General features: G+C 39.5%; 2 protein-coding genes across 2 annotated transcripts; both read right to left on the reverse strand.

Annotated features, from left to right (window-relative positions):
* Nucleotides 1-506: 506 nt before the first annotated feature.
* Nucleotides 507-12,794, reverse strand: pstpip1a (proline-serine-threonine phosphatase interacting protein 1a; the record flags this gene model as incomplete). Its single annotated transcript, XM_080736082.1, has 15 exons — nucleotides 507-638; nucleotides 814-914; nucleotides 1,617-1,684; nucleotides 1,811-1,898; nucleotides 2,420-2,516; nucleotides 2,635-2,733; nucleotides 4,820-4,899; nucleotides 5,500-5,545; nucleotides 6,646-6,750; nucleotides 9,988-10,050; nucleotides 10,703-10,809; nucleotides 11,077-11,111; nucleotides 11,304-11,378; nucleotides 11,467-11,567; nucleotides 12,765-12,794. The coding sequence occupies 15 exons, from the start codon at nucleotides 12,792-12,794 to the stop codon at nucleotides 507-509; spliced, it is 1,227 nt and encodes a 408-aa protein (XP_080592208.1).
* Nucleotides 12,795-13,484: 690 nt separating this feature from the next.
* Nucleotides 13,485-23,302, reverse strand: rcn2 (reticulocalbin 2). The gene is made up of 7 exons (XM_080737502.1): nucleotides 23,275-23,302; nucleotides 22,117-22,369; nucleotides 20,821-21,017; nucleotides 20,356-20,469; nucleotides 19,959-20,052; nucleotides 19,504-19,646; nucleotides 13,485-14,738 (listed from the first exon to the last, which is right to left on the reverse strand). The coding sequence occupies exons 2-7, from the start codon at nucleotides 22,367-22,369 to the stop codon at nucleotides 14,595-14,597; spliced, it is 945 nt and encodes a 314-aa protein (XP_080593628.1). The 5' UTR covers nucleotides 23,275-23,302; the 3' UTR covers nucleotides 13,485-14,594.
* Between the last annotated feature and the right edge of the window lie 133 nt (nucleotides 23,303-23,435).

Here is a 23,435-nt window from a genome sequence, read left to right on the forward strand (position 1 = left end):
GTTGAGTTATACCAGTGCCTTAAACAACAAAGAAAAACATTAAAGGTATTAAAGGATTTGTCTTTGAGAATGAAATGTATGCCCAATTGTGAATTGACATTTCTATTTTTGAGGGGCAGAATATGAATGTAAACTACTGAAATGTAATAAATCAGTTAAAATGAAATGCATAAACCAACCACTCAGAACTCCAATACACAGGTGATATTCAATCACTGTACAGTATGTCTATGAATAACTTGACTTAACAGACCATGTACAGTAGTAGTAGAAGTAGTAATTCCCCACATCTATTTGGTATGACCACATTTTAAATATGAAACAAATAAAATAAATACATAATGTCAACACTAGAAATAAATAATCCACTGCTCTTTCAACTCAAGGTTATGCAGCAGGGTACAATATCTACATAAAACGGTGAAACCAAAAGGCTCTTTGGACGGGTGTGGTTCAAAAATGAGATGCGGTTGTTTATCAGTTCCAAAATGAGGAGTCAGATAAGGTCATTCTTGGTCAAGGTAAGAGCCTGGCACCAGTCCAGACAGGCCGTTCCGTTCTACCGTCCACCATCCATCTACACCTTGCTCAATGACCACCACAATGTCCCCAGCAGACATAGAAAGCTCATCATCACCCTAAGAAATAAAGGAAAACAATGAGCCAAGATAGTTATATTTACTGATATTTTGCACTTCAATGAGATGATATTGATGTACAGTAATTGTCCTGAATGGTTGCTATAAATAACAATTTGTTTTAACACAGGACACAAGTCTGAGAGTAGTTTTGTGCAAAAGTAGAACGCCTGACCTGGGCAATGTAGTCATACATAGCTGTGAACTCCTTCTGGCTCTGTGAAGAGGGTGCTGAAAATCCGGGGATGGAGGCATATACTCCATCTGATGTCTCGGCTGAATGATGTCACAGAAAGACAGCCAAGGGTTAGGGTTTACAGCATTATTTGATACTAATGACTACAGCTGCTTAATGTGAAACATTAGAGCAAGGGTCTTCAACAGGGGGTCCGGGACCCTTAGGGGGTCCTCAGAGTTACTACAGGGGGTCCTCCAAATCTTTATGTGATGGAAAGGTTTTTCTCCTTTTTTATATTAAACACTTGAACCCTAGCATCTATATTCTGAGCAGATCTACAAGCTCGCTCTTTATAGATCAGCTATTTTCGGCAAAGAGGTTTGGTGTAGAGGGGAAAAAGAGCAGACTGAGTAGAGAGTGAAAGATGAAGTTTATTAAGTATTGACGGTTCAAGTGGTTAAATATCTGAAAACACAAATTGACATGAATCCAAAATACATTGATGATTGTGCTGTCAAGCAATGAAACTATATGGAATCTATGAACAGATTGTGGGGGTCCCTGCTTCATCTCTCTCTCAACTAAGGGGCCCTTGGCCTGAAAACGTTGAAGAACCTTGCATAAGAGCCTTCTGACAGCAACCACAAAATCATTAGTTGGACTTGTATGCCATCTGGTGGTGAAAAATATTGAATAACAATATGGGGAAAATAATGCCTTTTTAGTAGTATTAATCACATGGTTTTATACCATGATGCTTCATCATACAGAGACATATTTGCAACAGTTTGGTACCATACCATTAGGTTTTGGCGGTTGCTCTGTTTTGGTGCCACTCAAAGGGTTCCCTTGCAGAAGATTTGTAAACCTAGCAATCATGAAAAGTAGATATTAATATTAAATAATATAACAGGTGACATGAGAGACATATTGCACATAACACCAGAAATACCAACATATATGTTTTAAATATGCAAGAAAAACAAAAAATAACCTTTTCATGACTCCTCCTACAAATTTGGCACTGCCATTACTGTCATCTGGGACTTCCCTCTTATAGAAATCTTGGAACACAATTGGAGCTAAGGAAAGACCATCAGAATTGTGTTATTTAAGTGAATCTTTTCTTCTTTTTCCCCCTCACTTTTCCACAAAAATAATAGTAAAATAAGAGGAACAATAGTTATTCAAATCAAAGGGCCCTATTTTTGTGCATGCTAAACCCTATCCCCCTAAACTTCTTTGCCTTTTTTTTACTATTTTGAAAAACATTTTTAAATAGTTCAAATAGCGTATCTAAGCTCAGCTCACAAGGTGTCGATGTAGCTATTTGGCTATTTGAAGTATTTAAAAATGTTTTTCAAAATAGTAAAAAAAAAAAGGCAAAGAACTTTAGGGGTTTAGGGTTTAGCATGCACGAAAATAGGGCCCAAGGCTTCAGGGCTGAAGCTCTATCACAAACAGCCCGTTTCAGTTTGAAACAGCATTTTAATTTTTTTACCAAAGCAACAAAACACTCTGTTTAAGCAGTGGATGAGAGATAATGTTAATTATCATATTCAAATCCCAAACAAGGAAGGCCGCAGGGCGCCGGTGTGCCCACCTGGTGGAACTGAACCTGTGCTTTTGATCTCAACAAAGCAGTTGTTGTCCGCAATGATGTCACACTTTTCCAGCATTCGCCTCACTTCCTCGAAACACTGAAAAAAAGCATGTTGTGGACGATTCAGACACACATTTGACATTAAGCATCTGTTACACATTGGATATGGGGTTGGGGTGTGTATCATAATTGACTAAGAAAAACTGGAAGCCCACCTCATCATCTGTGACACACTGCATAGAGAAATGGTTACAGTGCACCCATAGGGCATTCCTAAGAATGTTGATGCGGTCCTCCTCTTGCTGCTGAAATGCCTACAAAAACAAAATTGTATAATTATATACTTTAGTTTAGTTTATTTGATCATCTCATACTTTTATACAGGTCATACATTCATATAATCATTGTTACAGGTGATCAAAAGGAATAGGCAGAAGCTCAAAGCTTGTGAATGCCTATCCTACGTATTCATGAATTAAGACATTGATTAGTTATAAGATTGTTCAGATTTTTTTTTATCATAAAAAGAAAACAACAAAAAAAGAAAAGAAAAGAAGTAAAAAAAAAAAATAATAAAAAAAAAAAAATGTATATGGAGATAAAGGACTTGTTAAAAATACGTATTTCGTAATAATAACAATTCACAATACTGTATACTAGTCCTGTGCCCGGGGGGTATGCACACTCACAGTATATGAGGGATTGAATGTAGGTGTCTCAGAAGTAATGTTGGAGAACTCAAGATGGGTGCCCGTTGGGCAGAACAGTCACCATTGTTGTGCAATACCTGTTGTATCAGTCTGTGATGTCATTACTATGACGTCAGAGTATGACGTCAGCATGCAGACAGACAGCCAAGGTGGTGACACTGTATATCATCAGTGATGTCAGCATGCAAACAGACAGCGGACATACTGTAGTCTTCAAATTTTAGCATTGTTTCAGCATGCGGCTGTTACCATGGTGGCCACACTGTTTAGTATCAGTGATGTCAGCATGCTGATCTCCAAATGTGCATGAGGCTGTTACCATGTCGTGGACACTGTTTAGTATCAGTGATGTCAGCATGCAGACAGGCGGTCAGACGGCGGACGCCAGACGGACAGACATTTGCTAAATTAATAGTTAGATATAGTGTTTATACAACAGGTAGTGCCGACAAAGAAATCTGATTGGTTGAAATAGCCCGTGCAAATAATGAGCATTACCACACGGGTCTCATCAAACAAAGAAATCAGCTGTGCCGGTCGCAAAATAACCACGCACTCGCTTTTATTGTTTCCGTAGGCGATGCCTTGTAAGCGGCTACGCTAGGAGTTTTCATGTGAAGTTCAGGGGCATAGTGGCAAAATCTGGCATTAAAATATTTTACATTTCAATCGAATATCTTAATTACAATGAAATTAAGTTGACGTGTTTTCTTTTTTAAGGGCAACTGTTGTATAAACACGATATTACTTCAGCCCTGCCTACGGAACTGGTCTGTCGGCTCGTTCCTGCAGCAAGGCTGGGGTGCCAGTAACCACAATAATGCACACCTTCTCGTGTAATGTTGCTTAAGTATGTGTAAGTATTATGGTACAGAAAGAGGAACATTTTAAATACGTGGTTAGTTTAACTTTCCTCTTCTACCCCGGATTTGAACCTGGTTTCCTGCGCAAGTGCTGAAACTTTTACCTTTGAGCTAATTGTGCCTGGGGATAAATTGAATCTTGACCATCAGGTCAGGGGCGTCACACCAAATTCTGGGCCCTGGGATTCACTGCGGGCCCCCCATGAATGTTAACTATTGAAAAATAGCAGATATACAAGCTCACAGCGCGGCACCGAGTGCCGCGCTGCAAGCTTGTATATCTGCTATTTTTGAAAAATCGTGAAAATGTGTGCAAGAAACCTATGTCAAGGACCCCCAAGATGATATGTATTTGGCCACGGACCCCGATCTCAAAATATTTAGTTCCAGGGACCCCAAGAAGCAAAATTTGAGTTAGAAATGTTCGCTTAAAAAATACATATATTCAAAGATTTTCACACATTTTCACAACTTTTCAAAAATAGCAGATCTACAAGCTCGCAGCGTGGCACTCGGTGACGCGCTGTGAGCTTGTATATCTGCTATTTTTCAATAGATAAAGTTATTAGGGCCCCTCCACCTTGGGCCCCAGTAACTCAGTCCCACTTTCCTACCCCTTGTGACGCCCCTGCATCAGGTCAATATTCGTGTCAGATCCTGTGTCTATGTGAGACATGACTTTAGACATGATCTTTGAAATGTCTCAATAGAAGAGCAGGGAGACTAAACATAACCACAATTGTATAAGTTATATTGTATTAACTTACTCTACCAAACAGATTGGACAATGGAGGTTAGATTATAAAAATGTTCATGTTCAACTCTACCTCACATGTGCTTTTGTGCGTGGATTCCCATTCTTGACGAATCTTGTCGAGCTGTTCGACATTTGACACGTATTGTTTCTCTATGTAAAAGTAAAACATTTTCAGATTAATCTATCATTCTAAAACATTCATTCATAAAAACATTTTACAGTTTTGTAACATTGTTTGCTCGATTTAATCAATTATAAAAAACGATCAGTAATTTAATTAAACATTATCAATCTTGTGGAAACCGCTTTTTTCATTCTACCATTTTTTAAGCAGAAAAAATAGAATTGTTGCTTTCTATTTTTTCTGCTTAAAAAATGGTAGAATGAAAAAAGCGGATCTAAAATGTTTTGTATCGATTTGAAATTAATATAATAATGGCTAAGAAAACATTTTCAAATCCTATTCAATGTATACTTTGCCATCAGCACATTAGGCACTATGACAGTATCTACATAATGTGATTCTATCTGTTTGTTCACACCTCACAGCCTATTTCAGGAATACCAAATATAAAAAAGGAAGTGATCATGTCCACCATGCCAAAAATACATTTGGTTAATCTTCTGCCTTTGGGCACGGGGAAGACTAGAACATGTTTATTTTTATGTCCTTGTTACCTAAAAACAGCAACGTTGTTAAATGTTTCCCTGTTGAATGTATTTTATTATGCATTACTTATTCTTTCTTACCTGCCTCCCCTGCTGCCTCACGGCACTGTTTAGATTTGTTGTGAAGCTGTAAAGGAAATAAAATAATGATGATTATTGCTGTAATAACACATTATTATGTCAACTGGCTAGCTTAACCACTTAAGCCCTATACTCATCAACGTTGTACAACAAATAGATAACGAATATATCAGATCTAAAAGCTTACAACGGCTTGCATTTCAATGAGCTGTGAGCTTGTAGATCTGCACATTTTCATCTATAATAACTTGCCCTAAAATAAAACGCCAGGTGGAATGTCTTTGGTTGTAAGGCAACGGCCGGGGTTCATCACAGTCTGAAATAGCGTTGTCTGTCTCTGCGACAGACAAAGTGCAAATATGTTAAATGATACAACATTTATAGCAGCGCTTTGTCTCACCAGTTCACATTCAGTACTGCAAATCAAATATGTTCCTCGATGGAGTATGGACTTTGCCAATATATGGAACAATCTCATTGTAAAGGCAGACTCTCAGCCAGGTATAATGAATGTTAGCAGGGGTGTCACACCAAAATCTGGGCCCTGGGTACAAGGATTCACTGCGGGCCCCCCATGAATGTTCTTCATAGAGGGAGGGGGTTTAACCCATTTAGACTGGGAACGCATTATTACACATTATTTTGTGCCTTAACTATTGAAAAATAGCATATATAAAAGCTCACAGCGCACAAGCTTGCAGAACTATTTTTGAAAAAAATTGAAAATTTGTCTAAGTCTTTGAATATTTCAAATCCTTCTAAGGTTTTTTGAAAAATCAAGGTTTCTATGTCAGTGGCGCTCAAACCTTTTCATGTCAAGGACCCCCAAAATTATATGTATTTGGCCACGGACCCCCATCTCAAAATATTTAGTTCCAGGGACCCCCCCAGAAGCAAAAATGTAGTTAAAAATGTTCGCTTAAAAAATACATATATTCAAAGATTTGCACAAATCTTTCACAACTTTTCAAAAATAGCAGATCTACAAGCTCGCAGCGCGGCACTCGGTGCCGCGCTGTGAGCTTGTATATCTGCTATTTTTCAATAGCTAAAGTATACAATAATTCCAGGCCCCTCCACCTTGGGCCCTAGTAAGTCAGTCCCACTTCTCCCCCTCTTGTGATGGCCCTGAATGTTAAGATGTACCTTCTCAGTCTGTTTGGGAGTGGCTGTGGCCGCACCGCTCAGCTTTTCAGCAGCCTGTTCTGCCTCATCAGCCTCTTTGCAACGCTGCTCGTAGGATCTTTTGGACTGGGAGGGGAATTAAACATACACCAAGTGAGGCACTCAACGGGTGCAACAGAGGAGACCGTTGCATTGCCGATTATAATATAATCTCTTTATATGTATGCCTAAACCTATTTATTAAACCACAATCGAATGTTATTTACTTGCATAATGGGGACACTTTCTTTTTTTCATTTTTTTTCTCCATTGTATTTAATAGTCACTGGAAAATGTTTATTTGATATCAACATCTGATCTCAGTACTGTTGCCTCAAGTTGGAAATGAGAACATATTAACGCTTCAGTGCACTTGCGATCAGATCTTTACCTTACGCAACATTATCGAACAGTGTAGTGAGTGGAATGCCCCCTTGTTTATTAACTTCATTGACTTTAAGAAGGCATTTGATAGTGTACATTGCGAGAGCCTATGGAAGATCCTAAGGGCATATGGAATACCTTCCAAAATTGTCAACATCATTGGGACATTCTACGAGCACTTTGAATGTAGTGTCATCCTTGATAACACCATGACATAGTCATTTCCTATTCAATCTGGAGTAAGACAATGAATAATAATAATGTTCTCCTTTATGGAAGACCTTGTCTTTGCAGACAACCTGGCAGTCATGTCATCCACTCGTACCCACCTCCAGGAAAAGTCAGACCGGCTATGCAATTATGCAAAGCGAACTGGTCTGTACATCAACCAGAAAAAGACCCAGGTGATGTGCATCAATAGCCCAAAAGCACCTCCAATTACCATCGATGGAGAGGTGTTGGAATGTGTTGATGACTTTATATACCTTGGTAGCCTTATAAGCAGTGAAAGTGGAACACAAAAAGACATCAAGACGCATCTCAACAAAGCAAGAGGTGCTTTCAGCCAACTTCGCAACATCTGGAAGTCCAAACAATATAGCCTCAAAACCAAGCTTAGGCTCTACAACAGCAATGTTAAGGCTGTCCTGCTATATGGCTCTGAGTGCTGGAGAGTAACAAAAGAGGATATGAGAAAGGTAGATGTCTTCCACAATAGTTGCTTACGCAGAATCTGCAACATCTTTTGGCCAAATAAAATCTCGAATGAGGATCTCTATAAGAAGACCGGTAGCTGGCATATGTCTCTTGAGATAAAGAGACGCAGGTTAAGATGGCTCGTCATGTATTGAGGATGCCCAATGAACGGTTACCCAAAGTTGCCTTGAGATGTACCCCAATTGGGACGACAGACCAAAGAACACCTGGCGAAGGACGGTGATGACAGAGCTGAAGGAGATGGGTCTCTCATGGGACGAAGCGCAGGCCAAAGCACGAGACAGGGCTCAGTGGCAGTGTATGATTGTGGCCTTATGTCCCACCCGGGACGAAGAGGATAGGTAAAAGTAAGTAAGCACTTGCTAAAGCACCGACAATGCAGCACTGTCGACCCATTACTAAATTAGAGTGACAGACAGACGAGTTAGACTAGAGATAGGAGAGAGATGGAAGATAATGTACAACACAGCCTAAACACCACCTCACAGAGTGTGTGTGTGTGTGTGGGGGGGGGGGGGCTCTATTTCAGATAGGGCAGTGCAGAGAAACAGACAGACAGTGCAGAGAAGAGAGACAGTATGTATTCTTGTCTCGGGCCCACAAAGTGCATGCAGTCTGTCAACAACTGGCCATGCCACCAGGCACCTCCGTGTGGTTTTAAACATTTACAACAAGAAAAAGGAGGCAGAAAACATGGCAGATAAATGCAGCATGCAAGTGCCAAAAATATAATATTACTTCCTGCTAGACATAAAAAAAGAAAAGAAAAAACCACATGTTACTTAATCTAACCTGTCATATCCGCATTTTCACTCTCCACCCTTTTTGATCTTACTTGTCATTGTTACACGTTACTAGAGCTTGTGAACTTATGTTCCTCTTATTAGTAGCCTAATGGCTTTACTAGAACATTGTGCATGTTTCTGCATAATGATGCCTGAATTACTTCATGTTAAAACAAAAAGATGCAATTTATTTTGGCGGGCCGTTAACAGAATCACAGACAGAAAGAAATAGGTTCACCTCTGTATATTGCACATGGCCATTCCAAGAGCCTGACTGACTGTGCAAGGTGTGGTATGTGTGATGATTATTTACAGGAATATGCAATATTGTTTGTGTGACAAGTCGTGACCTGGCTGTCATGCTTATGCATAAAGGGCCATTCACAATGTGCACTAATGTATAACTATAACTATAAAAGTATAGTTTTAGTGTGGATGGCAGTGTTCACACAGACTATAAAAAAACAATATGACAACAATATAGTTAAAGTTATCTTTATAGTTATCGTGCTTGGTGGGAATGACGCTTTAAGACACAGATCACCACTACCACCAGTAAGACTCCCTAATCGGGAGATAAGCGACCGTTGGTCGCTTATCTCCACAAATATCACAACCTCCACCTCTCACGTCATACGGGTAGCCATAGTTACACCTGGAATGTTGAATCTCCATATATGGAGATAACCTACGCATCACACAAAGTCTGACCTCACCAGCCAATACTTGGGCATGGACGACTTATATCTCCATATACGGAGATGGCCATATATGGAGATACGATGACATCACAGAGTCCACAGCTGATGATGTGGCGTGATGTCATACAATACACAAACAAGCCCTATATAAAGGGGCAATTCTCACCAGGGAAGAGAGCATTGCCTGGAATGTTGAATCTCCATATATGGAGATAACCTACGCATCACACAAAGTCTGACCTCACCAGCCCATACTTGGGCATGGACGACTTATATCTCCATATACGGAGATGGCCATATATGGAGATACGATGACATCACAGAGTCCACAGCTGATGATGTGGCGTGATGTCATACAATAAACAAACAAGCCCTATATACTGATGCGATACGATGACATCACAGAGTCCACAGCTGATGATGTGGCGTGATGTCATACAATAAACAAACAAGCCCTATATACTGATGCGGAGATATGAGCAGGGCAAAGGTGTGACGTGTGACGTGTGACCGACCGACCGACCGACCGACCGACGGACGGACGGCCGGTGGAGGTTTTCATAGTAAACTGCTCCCTAACGGTCGCAACAACACACCATTGTGTTGAATAATTGAAACGATGCTATTTGTGAAAAGCATGTTTTTTTGATTGATTGAGTACTTTTATTAACATGCTTATTAACAGTATAGGTAGTACAGTCAAAGGTTATGCTATTATGTGACATTTAGATACTCACCTCCATTGTTTTCTTATACAGGGAGACCTTTGTCTTCTGGACTTTCTCCATCATAACTTCAAACTTAGAGAGAAAGTTAAAAGTTCATGTATATGTTATACTGTATGTACACAAACAACAGCTATATGGCCAGAGTCCAGTAGCATAATAAAGAGCATGCCACTTCCTGAATTCAGTGATCAATTATTGACAGCTAATGGGAGTGGTTCTCAAACTTGGGGTCGGGACCCCAAGTGAGGTCCCCAAATTATTTTGTGGGGTCCCATTCTTTCGAGACAGAGTTCTGTAAGAGGGACAAACCGAGTGGGCGTTCACTTTTCTTTGACGATGGCTAGTCAGATTGATGGTAAACAAACCAACACACAGTATAAGTGTATACAGGGTATCTGCACATTTATAAAGTGCCGTTCTACATGCTCACAACGCCTCGCAAAGCATGTAGATCTGCTATTTTCACAATATTTATCCGTGGAACCAAGTCACATTAAATGTAATACCTACAATTCCAAGTGCTTGTCGGGGTGGGGGTCCCCAGTTCAAATATGTTTATTTTTGGGGTCACGGCCTAAAAAGGTTTGAGAACCCCTGGCTTATGGAAAATCAACACAGGAAAAAAAACATGTCCCCATTCTCCTTTTGTATTTACACAATTGTAAATACATTATTATAAAGAGCGGAGTCACACTTGGCCTGTAATTTCCTTCTGCATTCTCACCTTTTTTCTCTGCTCTTTCTGCCTCTCTCGAAACTGTTCCATTCTCTTCACTTCCTCCCTGAGTGTTCCAGAGAGCTGGATGTGCAGGTTTCCTATATTCTCAATTTCTGCACAAGCACGCACACGCACGCACGCACGCACGCGCACACACACACACACACACACACACACACACACACACACACACACACACACACACACACACACACACACACACACACACACACACCACATTTTGCTTATCTGACACATTCAGTTATGTAAATTATGGAGAACTGAGAAACTGAGAAAATCAATACAAACAACCATCATAGGAAGTTGTACTCGTGAAGCCTTCCTAAAATAATAACGCCTGTGATATCATAGATACTCACGTGTTTTCAGATCATCTATAGATGTTCTCAGAGTGCTGCAAAAACAGGATGACCAGGACACGTTTTATTGTGAGTAAACTGCAGTATAACATTTTCTGCATTATGGAAAGTGAGTCAGTTAAGCCTTGTGTAGTTGGCTGTCATGTTCAGACATCTCGACAGATAACCCCACCAGTTCATGTTATTTTCAGCAGGTGTCATGGTCATTATGGTAAAAACACACTTACTTGATTTCATAAATACCGCAAGCCTTGCGTGCTATTGTAACTAGTTCCTTTCCGTATCTCTCCTCTGCTGATGCCCTATAGCACATTAAGCAAACCATATACAAGTAAACCCACAACATATTTTATGAATATTAAAATGTTGACATTAACTTCAGGCACCCACCTCATTTTTAAGAGATCCTCTATGTCTTTGCACGTCCGACGGCCATCAGAGAGTCTCTGAACTAGGGTCTCGTACCCGCCATTGCTGATGAAGTCCGCTCCCTAGAAGCACAAAATACTATAAAATGCACTATAAAAACACCATACAATATGTTACATAGTAATTCAATTTCAAACATTACTTGCTTTGATATAAAACCATAAAGCAACCCACAACCATTTCAATATACCATATGAATGATCATGTAGGCTGCAGGTTTTTCTTTCACACCACTACTTTACATAGTGACAGTGAGGGTAAATCTGTTAGAAACCGTGTTGCATCTGGATGAAAATCCCTTACACAACTTCAAATTACAAAACAAGCTCTTAGTCTTCACCCACTTTGGAAAACCCAGTACTGTACAACCCCATGTATTAAACTACTGTAGATTGCTGCAACCTTTGTGTCAACCCACACACTTTTTGCATACTGTAGGCTGTTGAAGTAGACCAAACTAAAATGACTCAACTAAAATCTATCAAAGATAATGAAGTACTATTAGAGATACATTGTTAAAGATAAACGAAAATGTGCATACTCTGACTTAATTTGCAAAGGTTAACAGATTATTTTATGAACCGTCCCATGCAAATCAACCCAGAAGTTGTGATTGCTGCCACAAGGCAGCTTCGTCAGAACACTAATCCACAAAGATTAGTGTTCTGTCAAGGCACCACAACCTAAAGATCAAAGACCAACATAGTTACAATGGCTGTTACAGGAAGCATGGAAGAGGTGTACCACATTTCAAGGTCTACCACTACCAAAAAAAATGGTTCTTGTCAATGTTTATGTATTGATCTATTTATGTATTACCTTGTTTATTGTAAATCGCTCTGGATTAAGAGCATCTGCTAAATGCCTAAATTGTAAATTGTTATAAAAGTATAGCTGCACAAAGAAATACGTGTTTATAAGTGCTCACATCTAGATATAAGAGGAGACACAAGCACTGCTATAAGGCTTCCAAAATGATTATCAACAGGACATGTGTTTAATCATAGTTGCAATTCTTCCCGTCTAACCATTTTCAACAATTTAACAAAATTGAAAACCGGTCGACTAATAGGTATGCAACAGCTGGCTACCATGTACTGCATTGAACTGATAGCCTATACAGAAGTTCCCATTTCAACGTTTATTACATAACACTTAGATCAACAGTTAGATAAAACACGTTAGTGCCAGCTCTCAAATGTGAACACAAAGACCACAGCAATTATTTATGAATTACTACTACCTCTACAATAACTTACCCAAAAGGCATCTTTGAATGGTAATGCCATCTTAGGAGTAGGTAAAATAAAATTCCCTCCTTGAGAGTCCACAGCACTTGATGATAATTCACTCTGTGAAACCCGTTTGGCCAGCTGGCACTTCATACAAGTGAAACAAACTAGTGATCATTCAGGAAGCCAATGTGTTGGCTCACTCGTTTGACTTAAATGAGGAAGAACTGTAACATGTCGTCACACAGCCAGACCACCATCGAAAGTAAGATAACATTCATATCAGCCAGCGCTCACTATATCAATAGACCGCTAATAGATAGCTATAATTGCATCAGTCATCTTCATACATATTCCACTATCAAACCACACGTTTTATGGATGACATTTTCTTGATGCACATAACATTAAATCATCTTAAACCAGGCTGTGAAATTCCTTAGCCATCAATCGCACAGAGGCCAAATTTGCAATACAAATATAAACTAATGATCCCCTGCCATAAACATTTACAGCTTTTTTTGTACTGATCTTTTCACAAGAAATGACAATATATGACAGCTAATGAGATATTTCCAAATATGAGATTCATTTATAGACTGTATTTTGTCCTACAGCAATGGAATAAAACAATTACTACAGAGTGCTGGAACAGAATGTGTCTTTATACCCTCTGAAGCATTATTTGGACAATATTGCACTGTAAGAAGTATTACATTGCTATCAAAATAGTGAGAAAAAGGGAAGACGGACAGAACATTGTTGGTCTTCCCTTTAGAGCAATTGCAAAGAAACCCGATGTGTCAGCAGGTTTTAAAAACCATCAAAAGGCACTTAAACATTGTAAGAAACTAACAGGAAGCCACAATAGAATCAGACACCTATTTCAAAGAGTCGACAGCTTGTGCGGTAGGTGCGGCTCATATACTGTATACCGTAGCTGGATCACAGGACAACAGTTTAAAGTTCAGCATATGTTTGACAGGTTGAGTGGCAGTAGGACAGTTAATAGAGAACTTCAACGATATTTAACATCAATCCTATATTTCTAGTGTGATTGACGTGAATGACATATCCCATCTCAGAGTGTTCTTTGTGTCATCTTACATACAACTCATTGAATCACATCATGGGTGATCATAGCTATAGCATCATAGATATTTCCATATTTTCTCTTGACACAGAACACATTGGGAAGTGGTATGTCAGATTTTCACAAGTCTTCACAATGGGACCCATTAAAAGGGGCTTCACCCTGGTGGAGGTGGTTTTGCAGGATGTGCTTCTGAACAAGTCAGGCAAGCTGAAGCCGTCAGAAGTGGGCTTGAGCCCCATTAGGCATGCCCGAAAAAACATAAAAAGTTATAATATGGAGGTTTCTGCCCGACTGCGACAATATCAATTTGTTGTGTATACTACTGGTCAAAGTTTGTTAAGATTGCCACCACATGAGTTAAACGAGATATAGAGGTTTGTCCAGCTTGCCACGCCAGAGTTTCACAAGTTATTTCTTTTTATTTCATTTAGTGATAAAACGCGATTGTGCGGATCCGCTAAAGACACTCTAGCTCTAGACTGAAACGGTAACAGTAAGTAGGTACTTAGTTAGCTTGTAGCTTTGGACTTGCTCGACGTACAGACATGGGGCTTGGATTAGCGCGTTTGTCATCTCAGCGTGCGTCATCTACACTCACAATCTACACGTGCACGATGGTGCACGATATTCCGAGACTACTTTTAGAAGGTAAGAAAAAATAGTGTGGCAATATTGCCTCAAAGTCAAAATGTAATGTTGGCAGTTAAATCTTCATGGACACAAATCAATGAGAAAAGACTAATATAGACAAGAACAAGTCACTACAATTCGTCATGTGATATGTGCAACTGTCTACCATAGTCTGTCACTTCACTGTTCATGAAGGTTTCTTGATTTTTCAAGACTTCGGCCTCAGAGATTTTTCCATCACCGTCCTGATCCATTTCCTTGATGAGGTGAAGAGCCTGTTGAATACATGTGAGGAAAGAAGACTCAAACAATGCTCCCACGTCATATCAAATATCGATCTATAAATGCACAGAATCTGTAAGCGCGTGTCTGACTTTCTCATGCCTAACACGAGCACCGTCCAACCCATCAACTTAAAACCTGGTGTTTGTGTTGTGCCAAGGAAAATTCGGTTGGTCCAGCAGTTGTTTAGAACTGAAAAATCTCACCCATGGTGAAGTGAGCGCGTTCATTTCATTAAGCGTCCCGCGAAGCTTGGCCAATGCCAAGCTCTGCGGGATGGACATACGGACAGACAACTTATACTGTATACAGCAAGCCCCCAGAACCCTGGGGGCGCTTTGAAGCAAAAAGTACATGGTGGCCGTTTGAGGTATGGCAGTTGGGTCAACTATTCATAAATCTCATGAACGCGCCTTTTGGCTCCACCCCCTCCACTCCAGACAGCTGAATCCTCTGTTCCTCTCCGGAGCGGAGAACAGCGCACCTCGCTCTGACCGCATTAAACCAGGAAATAACCATAGCGACTTCTCCTTATTACTTAATATTCTGTGTTTATTAAATATAGATACCTTCCTGAATCTCTTAGTCACAACAACATTGTTCTTATACAACAGTTGGTTTACTCATTAGTATTAGTTATTACGATTTTAGCGTTTTGTCATGTTGACAGAGGCTGTCTGCTATTGACTTTGCATTGGGTTCTGAAAAGTCCGAATCAATTTTCTATCTTTTTTTTAAATAGAAGCTTTACGTGAAATGTAAATGAAGATTTGCTATCAAAATGGCATTTAAATGAGATACATACATGGTTTGATAACCTACAAGTAGGCGAAAGCCATTTCTGAGTAGGCCTATGTCAGTGGGTCTGTCTCATGGTCATCATCCCAGTGCCACCCCATCCCTTGTTATGAAGAAAGGGGCCAAGTTTTACATCGTTCTCACATCATTTAACAAGCTTTTTGAATGACCTAATGAAATATGCACTCATGTTTGTATAGAGCAGAGTGCAGGCCATATTTGATGGTTAAATAGTTCCATAACACTGTTAAAGCTACTGAAAATGATCAAACTCTGTCTGTGACACTTACAAATGTGTAATGAAATGTATTCAGTTTGGACAAAGTGCATCTAATGTGGATTTCAAAGAATATCTCTATATGTCAACAGTACTGGCATCTAATAAAAAATACTCTATTTCAGACAGTATCTAGTATATGAATTGTATTTAAACGTGTTTCTGGAACAGAATACAACTCTAGGCTTGTCTAGAACAGACCAGTAACTTTAACTATGACACATTTCACCCAAGGAATCCATGCAAAATGCTAAGATGACCACACTGAATGACAACACAGGATGATATTGTAAACAATGGGAGAGATTCCAAAATACCACTTTTATCCAAAGCAAGAACGTATACATGATAGTTGATAAACAAGTGAGCACGCAAAATTGGAACTGGAGCATGATATCTATAACTTTAGATAAAGATTATAGAACTATATATTTTATAGTTAAAGTTATAGTGCTCAGTGTATGGCCCTTAAGATGAACAAAGGTGGACATACTGGAGAACACTGTATTTACATTCATTTACCTGTTACAAATGAAAACATTTGTTTTGTCAATAACCTTATTCTGCCAGACTGAAACTCAGAAGAGATAGAGTTTTAGGCCTACTTTAGACATTTTCCATCGCATTCTTTTAACACCTGTGCAGTCAAATATCTGTACCTATTGAATTAATCCCTCTGCACAGGTGTTGCACAGGTGCAGCATGTGATAAAAGATGATGAAACTACAACTATACCCGTCACACTCACAATACTAAAACGGCAAGTATACTACAATACAATTACAATAGCATCTAAATCAACAGGAATAATAATAAAATAACAAAACCTATTTCTAAATCCCCCAAACCTTGCAGCCCCAGAGCCAAGTTCAAGTTCAAGGTCATTCAATGTTTGTCCCAGAAGGGCGATTTGGTTGCAGAAATATATAAAAGCATAAATCAGTCACAGAAACAAATAAAAACACACACAAAGAACAATAAAATAGCATAACAGTTTGTGGTATCAGCTAAAGTCAATCTAACCCTAACTCAATCTATCTATAGGCCAGACAGGACCAAGAGTACATTTTCAACATTGAAATTCACATCAATTCACTAGAAACTTATTAAGTCTCTCAAAGCAAAGATTACCACCTCCTCATATTGGCATTTAAAGCCTGTATAGAAACAGGCACAAAGGAGAACTTACAGTATGCCTGTTTGTTGTGACCACTGGAGGCTGGAGCTTCCAGGCGAAGGCCAGAAGGAAGCAGCTTGTACTCAGAGCTGAGAGGATGAGAGCTGTCCATACCAATGGACTTGGCTTTCTTAAGCACTTGCCTTTGGTAGACTTGATCCAGGCTACTGAAGTTTACTCCAGCTATCTTTGAAGCCGTTCTCACAATTCTCCTAAGGTGATTTTTGTCCTTTACGTTCAGGTTTCCATATACCAACAAATGATGGAGAAGGAGATTATTGACTCAATAAAAGCACTGTAGAACAGTTTCATTAAGGATTTGTCAACCTGAAATGTAGCAAGCCTTGCTGACCTTTCTTGCAAATGTTTCACAGTTCACATCGAATTTAAGCTTACTATCAAACATAGTGCCTAGATATTTGTAGGTGTTCACCAGGTCAACTTGCCGACCATGGACAACACTGTTCAGAGGAACTGGGGGGGGATTTCCTAAAATCAGCACACATCTCTTTTGTTTTTGAGACATTCAATTTTTTTGAACATCGACCAGAATGAGTTTTTTTTAATGTGTGACCTCTAGTAGGCCTACTTCTGGTTTATACAAAATAAATCCTTTGTGATACATTTGTTGGTTGTCTGATAAATATTGGATCATAATCATTATAATATCTAAATTCATAAAGTATTCATAAACTTATCTGTGGTCTCTGAACCAGGTTTGGTTTGGTTAATTGGTTTAGTTTAGTAATACTCTATTAGGCTATGTAAAAGGTTTGGACTATAGCCAGGATGGCCACAGACCAGGACCATATGACACACAATAACACTATTTGGAATGAACTTCACTTTATTTCACATGTAAAAACGTTAGACCATTGTCAATGGTGTGTATAAACCATAACAGTTAATTTCATAGAGGTATACATTAACTAATTTACCTCAGAAACTTCAAGCAATGGACTTGGTTATCAATATGGATTCCACTTTGGTATTAAATCTATTCCAGTGTTTCTCAAACTTTCACATTTTCAAGGTCTCCCCTTAACTCTTTACAGCATACAAATGGAACCAAATTAACCAAATGTTGGTTCCATTTGTACACTGTCAGTATACACTTGTATGGGTCAAATTAGACCCCACAGAGTCCCTGGAATCCACTTTGAGAACCGCTGATCTATTTGAAATGCATTCTGTTTGTTTGTTTACAGTGGTCTTCAACGTTTTCAGGCCAGGGACCCCCACACTGATGGGGAGATGGAGCAGGGACCCCCTACCTTGGGGGTCCCTGCCTTGGGGGTCAATGCTCCATCCAACATGCATGTACAAGTGGCTGTACCTCTGCCATTTATAAACATACCTTAATAACTGAGAACCAATGTCAATACTATCAATCTATCACTAACAATCTGTCAATTGCACAATAATCATGTATACAAGCTATTCAAAAGAGACAGAATCATGTTTTTTGTTATATTTAAAGACAAATTATTATTTTTCTTTCTTTTTTTAAATAAAAATAAAAAATATATAACGTTTTCTTTTTTCTTTTTACAATTTCGCGGACCCCCTGCAGTGTCCCCGCGGACCCCCTAGGGGTCGCGGACCCCCTGTTGAAGACCCCACTTTAGAAGGCTAATCACATATGCAACGTAAATATAAAAATGATGTAACCACTAAATATCAAAAATATATTAAACCCAATAATGAATTCGTTAAACCATGAAATACACAATGGTTAATTAATTCAACGTGGAGTTACACTTCCAGGCGATGCTTCAGTCCAGCGGGACGTATCGAAGATCTAATCCGAGCAGAGTGCTTCTCAAGCGGAGAGAGGACGGGAGAGGAGCCGTGTACTGTGCGGCGTTTCTCTTTTTTCCCCACTAGAGAGCGTCCTCAACCTTCTAAACCAACAGAGCTCGTACTCGCGGCGCTCGTTCATGACTTGAGCCCCAGCGCGTTCACAGTGGCAGTGCTCGTTCATGACTTTGAGCCGCAGGCGCGTCCATGAAAACAAACTATGACGCAAAACGCGTCACAGGGTCAAATAGTTGACCCAATACGTCACTTTTCAGAGGCTTTTCAAACGCGGAAGTACGCTTCATGCGCTGGGTGAGCAACTCAATGCAAGTGGACGGGCGGGGATATCAGTTGCCCTCTCTATTATTATTATATAGCTCTATGGTATACAGGCAAAGCCAAATGTAGCAGCGGTTAGCGCCACCACAAATCAAGCATGTTCTGTATGTCTGTCTGCCTTCAATCTAATGCCCATATTAGACGTCATCTATGTCACTTTTATTGCCCATGTATGAAGATCAATGATGTGATTGATATGACGTCATAGACCGGCCTCCAAGTATGATAATGTAAAGCCTCCAGGACTGGGGGAATAGTTTTTTTGACTAATGAATAAATGATGATGCTAATCATGTGCGATTATTGCATGTGTGATTATATTGATTTACTGTTATTTCCTAAAAATTGATAATAAACTGCTGCTTACCTCTTCTCTTGCTGAGCCGTAGCTATTAGGGGCGATCCAACGGAGCTGCTCTTCTCGATTCAGTTTGCCATCCTTATTGTGATCATAGAGGTCTTTAAAGCGCACCGTTTCTTCAATCTCCCACTGAGATGGAGAATTTCCCTCTGACAAAGAAACATGTAAATAAATCAATGCACCACATTAGGGCTGAGCTATATTATATAGATATTGTGATATGAGACTAGATATGGTCTGGGATTTTTTATATTGCAACATTATAATTTGTTAAGTGTTGGTTTGATACTTTCAGAAATCTTTGAAGGATTAAAACTAAAAATGTATATTATCCCAACATGAATATTGGGATGTTTGTCCATATTGCCCAGCCCACATCAACAATGTTTTAGTAATGAAACATGCATCATACAGATCATTCTGTGAATCAGTACATTTTATGATAATCAATGAGATCTTACCATCACTCCGCACATCTCCAATAAATTCACTTAGACTGATGAATCCATCTTTATCAGTGTCATATTCACTCAACACATCTTCAATGGCAAAATCCTATCAGGAAATAATAATGATCTGAATGTTATTTTAATTCGGTACACACATTCATACCGTGAGACAGTTGAATATTACGGTTATCTTCATCTTAACCGGACTGGGAACGCAACCACTTTAAACAGGAATTCTTAATACTTTGGCGAGTTTATACATTTGTAATTCAGACAAAAATGTGCATGAGAGTGCAATTGTACACTCTCGACTCGAGTTATGTTAACACTCAAGAGTTTCACAGCACAGTAGTAAGAATTTCCATGAGTAGTACACAGAGCTAAGTTTGTGCGATGAAACAGCTCTTACAGCCATGTGATCCACTTCAGACGGGTGTGTGAAGGCAAGAAACTCTGTTAGGTTGAGGCCTGGCATTCCGTCCACATTAGCGACATCGAAGCGCCTCCTCTCCTTCTGATGTAGCTAACATTGTCACAGCAATAAGAGATTTTTAAACACACTTAAATCTGGTGTTAAAGTATATAAAAGGAATACAAATTACACTTTCAGAGACAAACAAACACTCCATATCTGACTCAGTAAAATGCTCTGTGTCAATTAATCCATTTGTAATTTAGTGTGTACACAAATGTAGTAGTAGTAGCAGTAATAATAATAATAATAATAAAATAATAATTATTGAGAGCAAATATTTACATTATGAAATCAAAATAAATAAAATAACTACAATTGTTGGTTGCAAATGTTTACATTTGCACACGCTCAGACTAACATTACGGGTTAAGAGTGTAGGTACAACTAAACCATGCATACATATCTGAGGGACTCTTGCTCAGGGTCTTCTAAGACAGCGTTGTCATCTAAATTGAAGAGCTGCCCGTGAGCCACCGTGTTGTATTCTTCCCAAGACACCACACCGTCTTTATCCGTGTCGAACTCTGAGAAGCGTTCCTCTGCATCATCCAACGCATATCTTCTGTAGACATACTGAATCCACACCGTGATCTCCTCTGTGGATAAAGCACATTGCAGATTTAACATAAAGGTAGGGGAAGACCTTTATTAAACACGCGGGATGAATTCAGTTTAAGCTTTACCGGCTGATGGATGTTCAGATGGTTATGATCAGGCCTGAAATTTCACCATTTTAGGGACCTTTGGTGTTGTTTGAGGGCAAAAGGGTAAATGCCAGGGCAGAAAGGCCAAAAAATAAAAGATGATTTTAGTCCATTGAAAGAATTTTTGAATCCAAGGGTTAGTTAAGATTTCAGAATCTCAGCAAAAGACACTGGTGTCTACATGACAAGAAAGAGACACCGGTGTCTACTGTCTACATATTGACAAGAAAGAGGCAGAGGAGAAAGTGGTACAGTTAGCTTGGTCATTAAGGCCACTGTGGCCTCAGGTCATGCCTTTAGTTTGAGGGGCACAAGGCCAAACTGAGGGGCAATGACAGCCATGGCCTCCATGAAATTCCTGCCCTGGTTATGATGATGAACAAAACACTCGGTTAGGGGATAAGTTTGCTCAAGGACACTTCAACACATATACTGAGCCTACCGGGCAGAAAACCTTCTGATTACCAGGCAGACGACCACGTTACCCACTAAGCTATATGTCCATTGGCCAAAGGACATAACCCTCTATGATACTATTTTAACAATGATTACTCACCCCATGGACACTTAAATTCATGGATTCTTTTTTTTTATTTTTTATTATATTGCACATTTCTTTTTTCGCATTCCTAAGCCAATAATTTGATCAGCAGCAGTGGTTCCCTATGGAGACACAAATAGTAATTTTTGCTTAGGAATGTGAAAAATAAATAAAAATACAAATAAAAGATCCATGAATTTAAGCCTCCGTGGGGTGAGTAATCGATGGGAAAGAAATTACATTTTGGAGTGAACTATCCCTTTAAGGCCTGTTGTATACTTTGGCGTAGGATGGCGTATAAAATAATAGATCTACTTTTTATTACCTAATAAATGCCACACAAGACATGTGAGTGTGTGTGCGCGACTGCGCGTGTGTGTACTTTAGAAAGGATTTACACAATCACAGGTTGAGGTGTTCAGGATATCAGAAAATAAAACATGCACTCACCTGCACTTAACAGTTTGTCTGAATTTGTATCAATTCTCCTTACAATTTCCAACATTCTTTTCCTCTGCTCGGCTGGGGTGAGTTTCTTTATTTCCTCTGCGTCTCCAGTTCCTCCTAGCAGGACATTCATGTCATGTTCAGGGTCGTGCTGTTGAGCCATGAAATGATCTTCATGAACATGTTTGTGGGCGCTTTCTCCAAAGGCAAAATGCATTGCTATCAACGCTGTGGTCACCACCGTAGAAAACGCCATCTGTGGAGAGGCACACAATTAAGGAACTTTTTGTGTCTGTGTGGGTGATTATTGTGTTTTAAGTCAGGGGTCATCAATATGTCTGTACACGGACAAATGTGTCCGTGGCAAAGACCAGTCATGTCTGTGGCAATTCTTTTATTTTCTTTTTCACACACCATGACCCAATTACTGAATGTCAAGTCTCCAGGTTTTCTTGAGAATATGTAAGACACAATACTAGTTACTACGCCATTATGGCATATTAGGAGTCCGACTAGTACTCTTGTGTTTCTCAAATGTTAAGGACCCCCTTAACTTACTTTTGAATAGTTTTACTATTTTGTAGGCCACATTTTGCATGTTGCAACTTACTAATGGAGAAAACACAATGACAGGTCTGAGGGGTCTGTTCACCCCCCCACCCTCACCTTTCCCCCCTCTACTCTGTAAAAGTGTTTTATATTTGTCCTGTGATGATATTGAATGTTTTTTGATGCTACTTTATACGTTGATGAATTGAATACCAAGGTCCCCAACGGAAACAAGACCGCAAGGAACTTTTTGGTGTGTTCCTTTTAGGCAGGGTGTTTTGACTGTACTAGTGCTGCAGCTGTTCTATCAATACATCAATCAATCAAGTACTAGCAAAGCATCATGCTCGCCTAAAGTTAGCTAGCTTGTAGATCAGTTGTGGTTGTTGTTGTGATGTGTGCATAAGTGCATTATTTAATTGCAACTATAGTTAACGTCCAAGTCTATGGATGTTTAGCTTGCCTTGGAGTTGGAGAATAGGCCTCGTCAGTCACCGAAGGCAAAAGGCAGACACCAGGTATTCTTACAATGGAAAATACAACTATAAAGTAACCAGTATGAAAAGTATTTAAAACAAAATGGGTACATTCTGTAGAAAGAGATTCCTTTACCGTGAAAAGATGTCACTGCGACGCAGGGGGAATGGGGAGGAAATGACCCAACGTTCTCTCCGTCCGTCCAGTAGCGTCAGTTCACAAAAAGCTAAGGTATGGCAACATGACTGGTGTCTTCCTCGCGCGCGTGCAAGACACCAGTCATGTTGCCATACCTT

Source organism: Nannobrachium achirus, assembly GCF_963921795.1.
Source record: "Nannobrachium achirus genome assembly, chromosome: 11".
NCBI lineage: Eukaryota > Metazoa > Chordata > Actinopteri > Myctophiformes > Myctophidae > Nannobrachium > Nannobrachium achirus.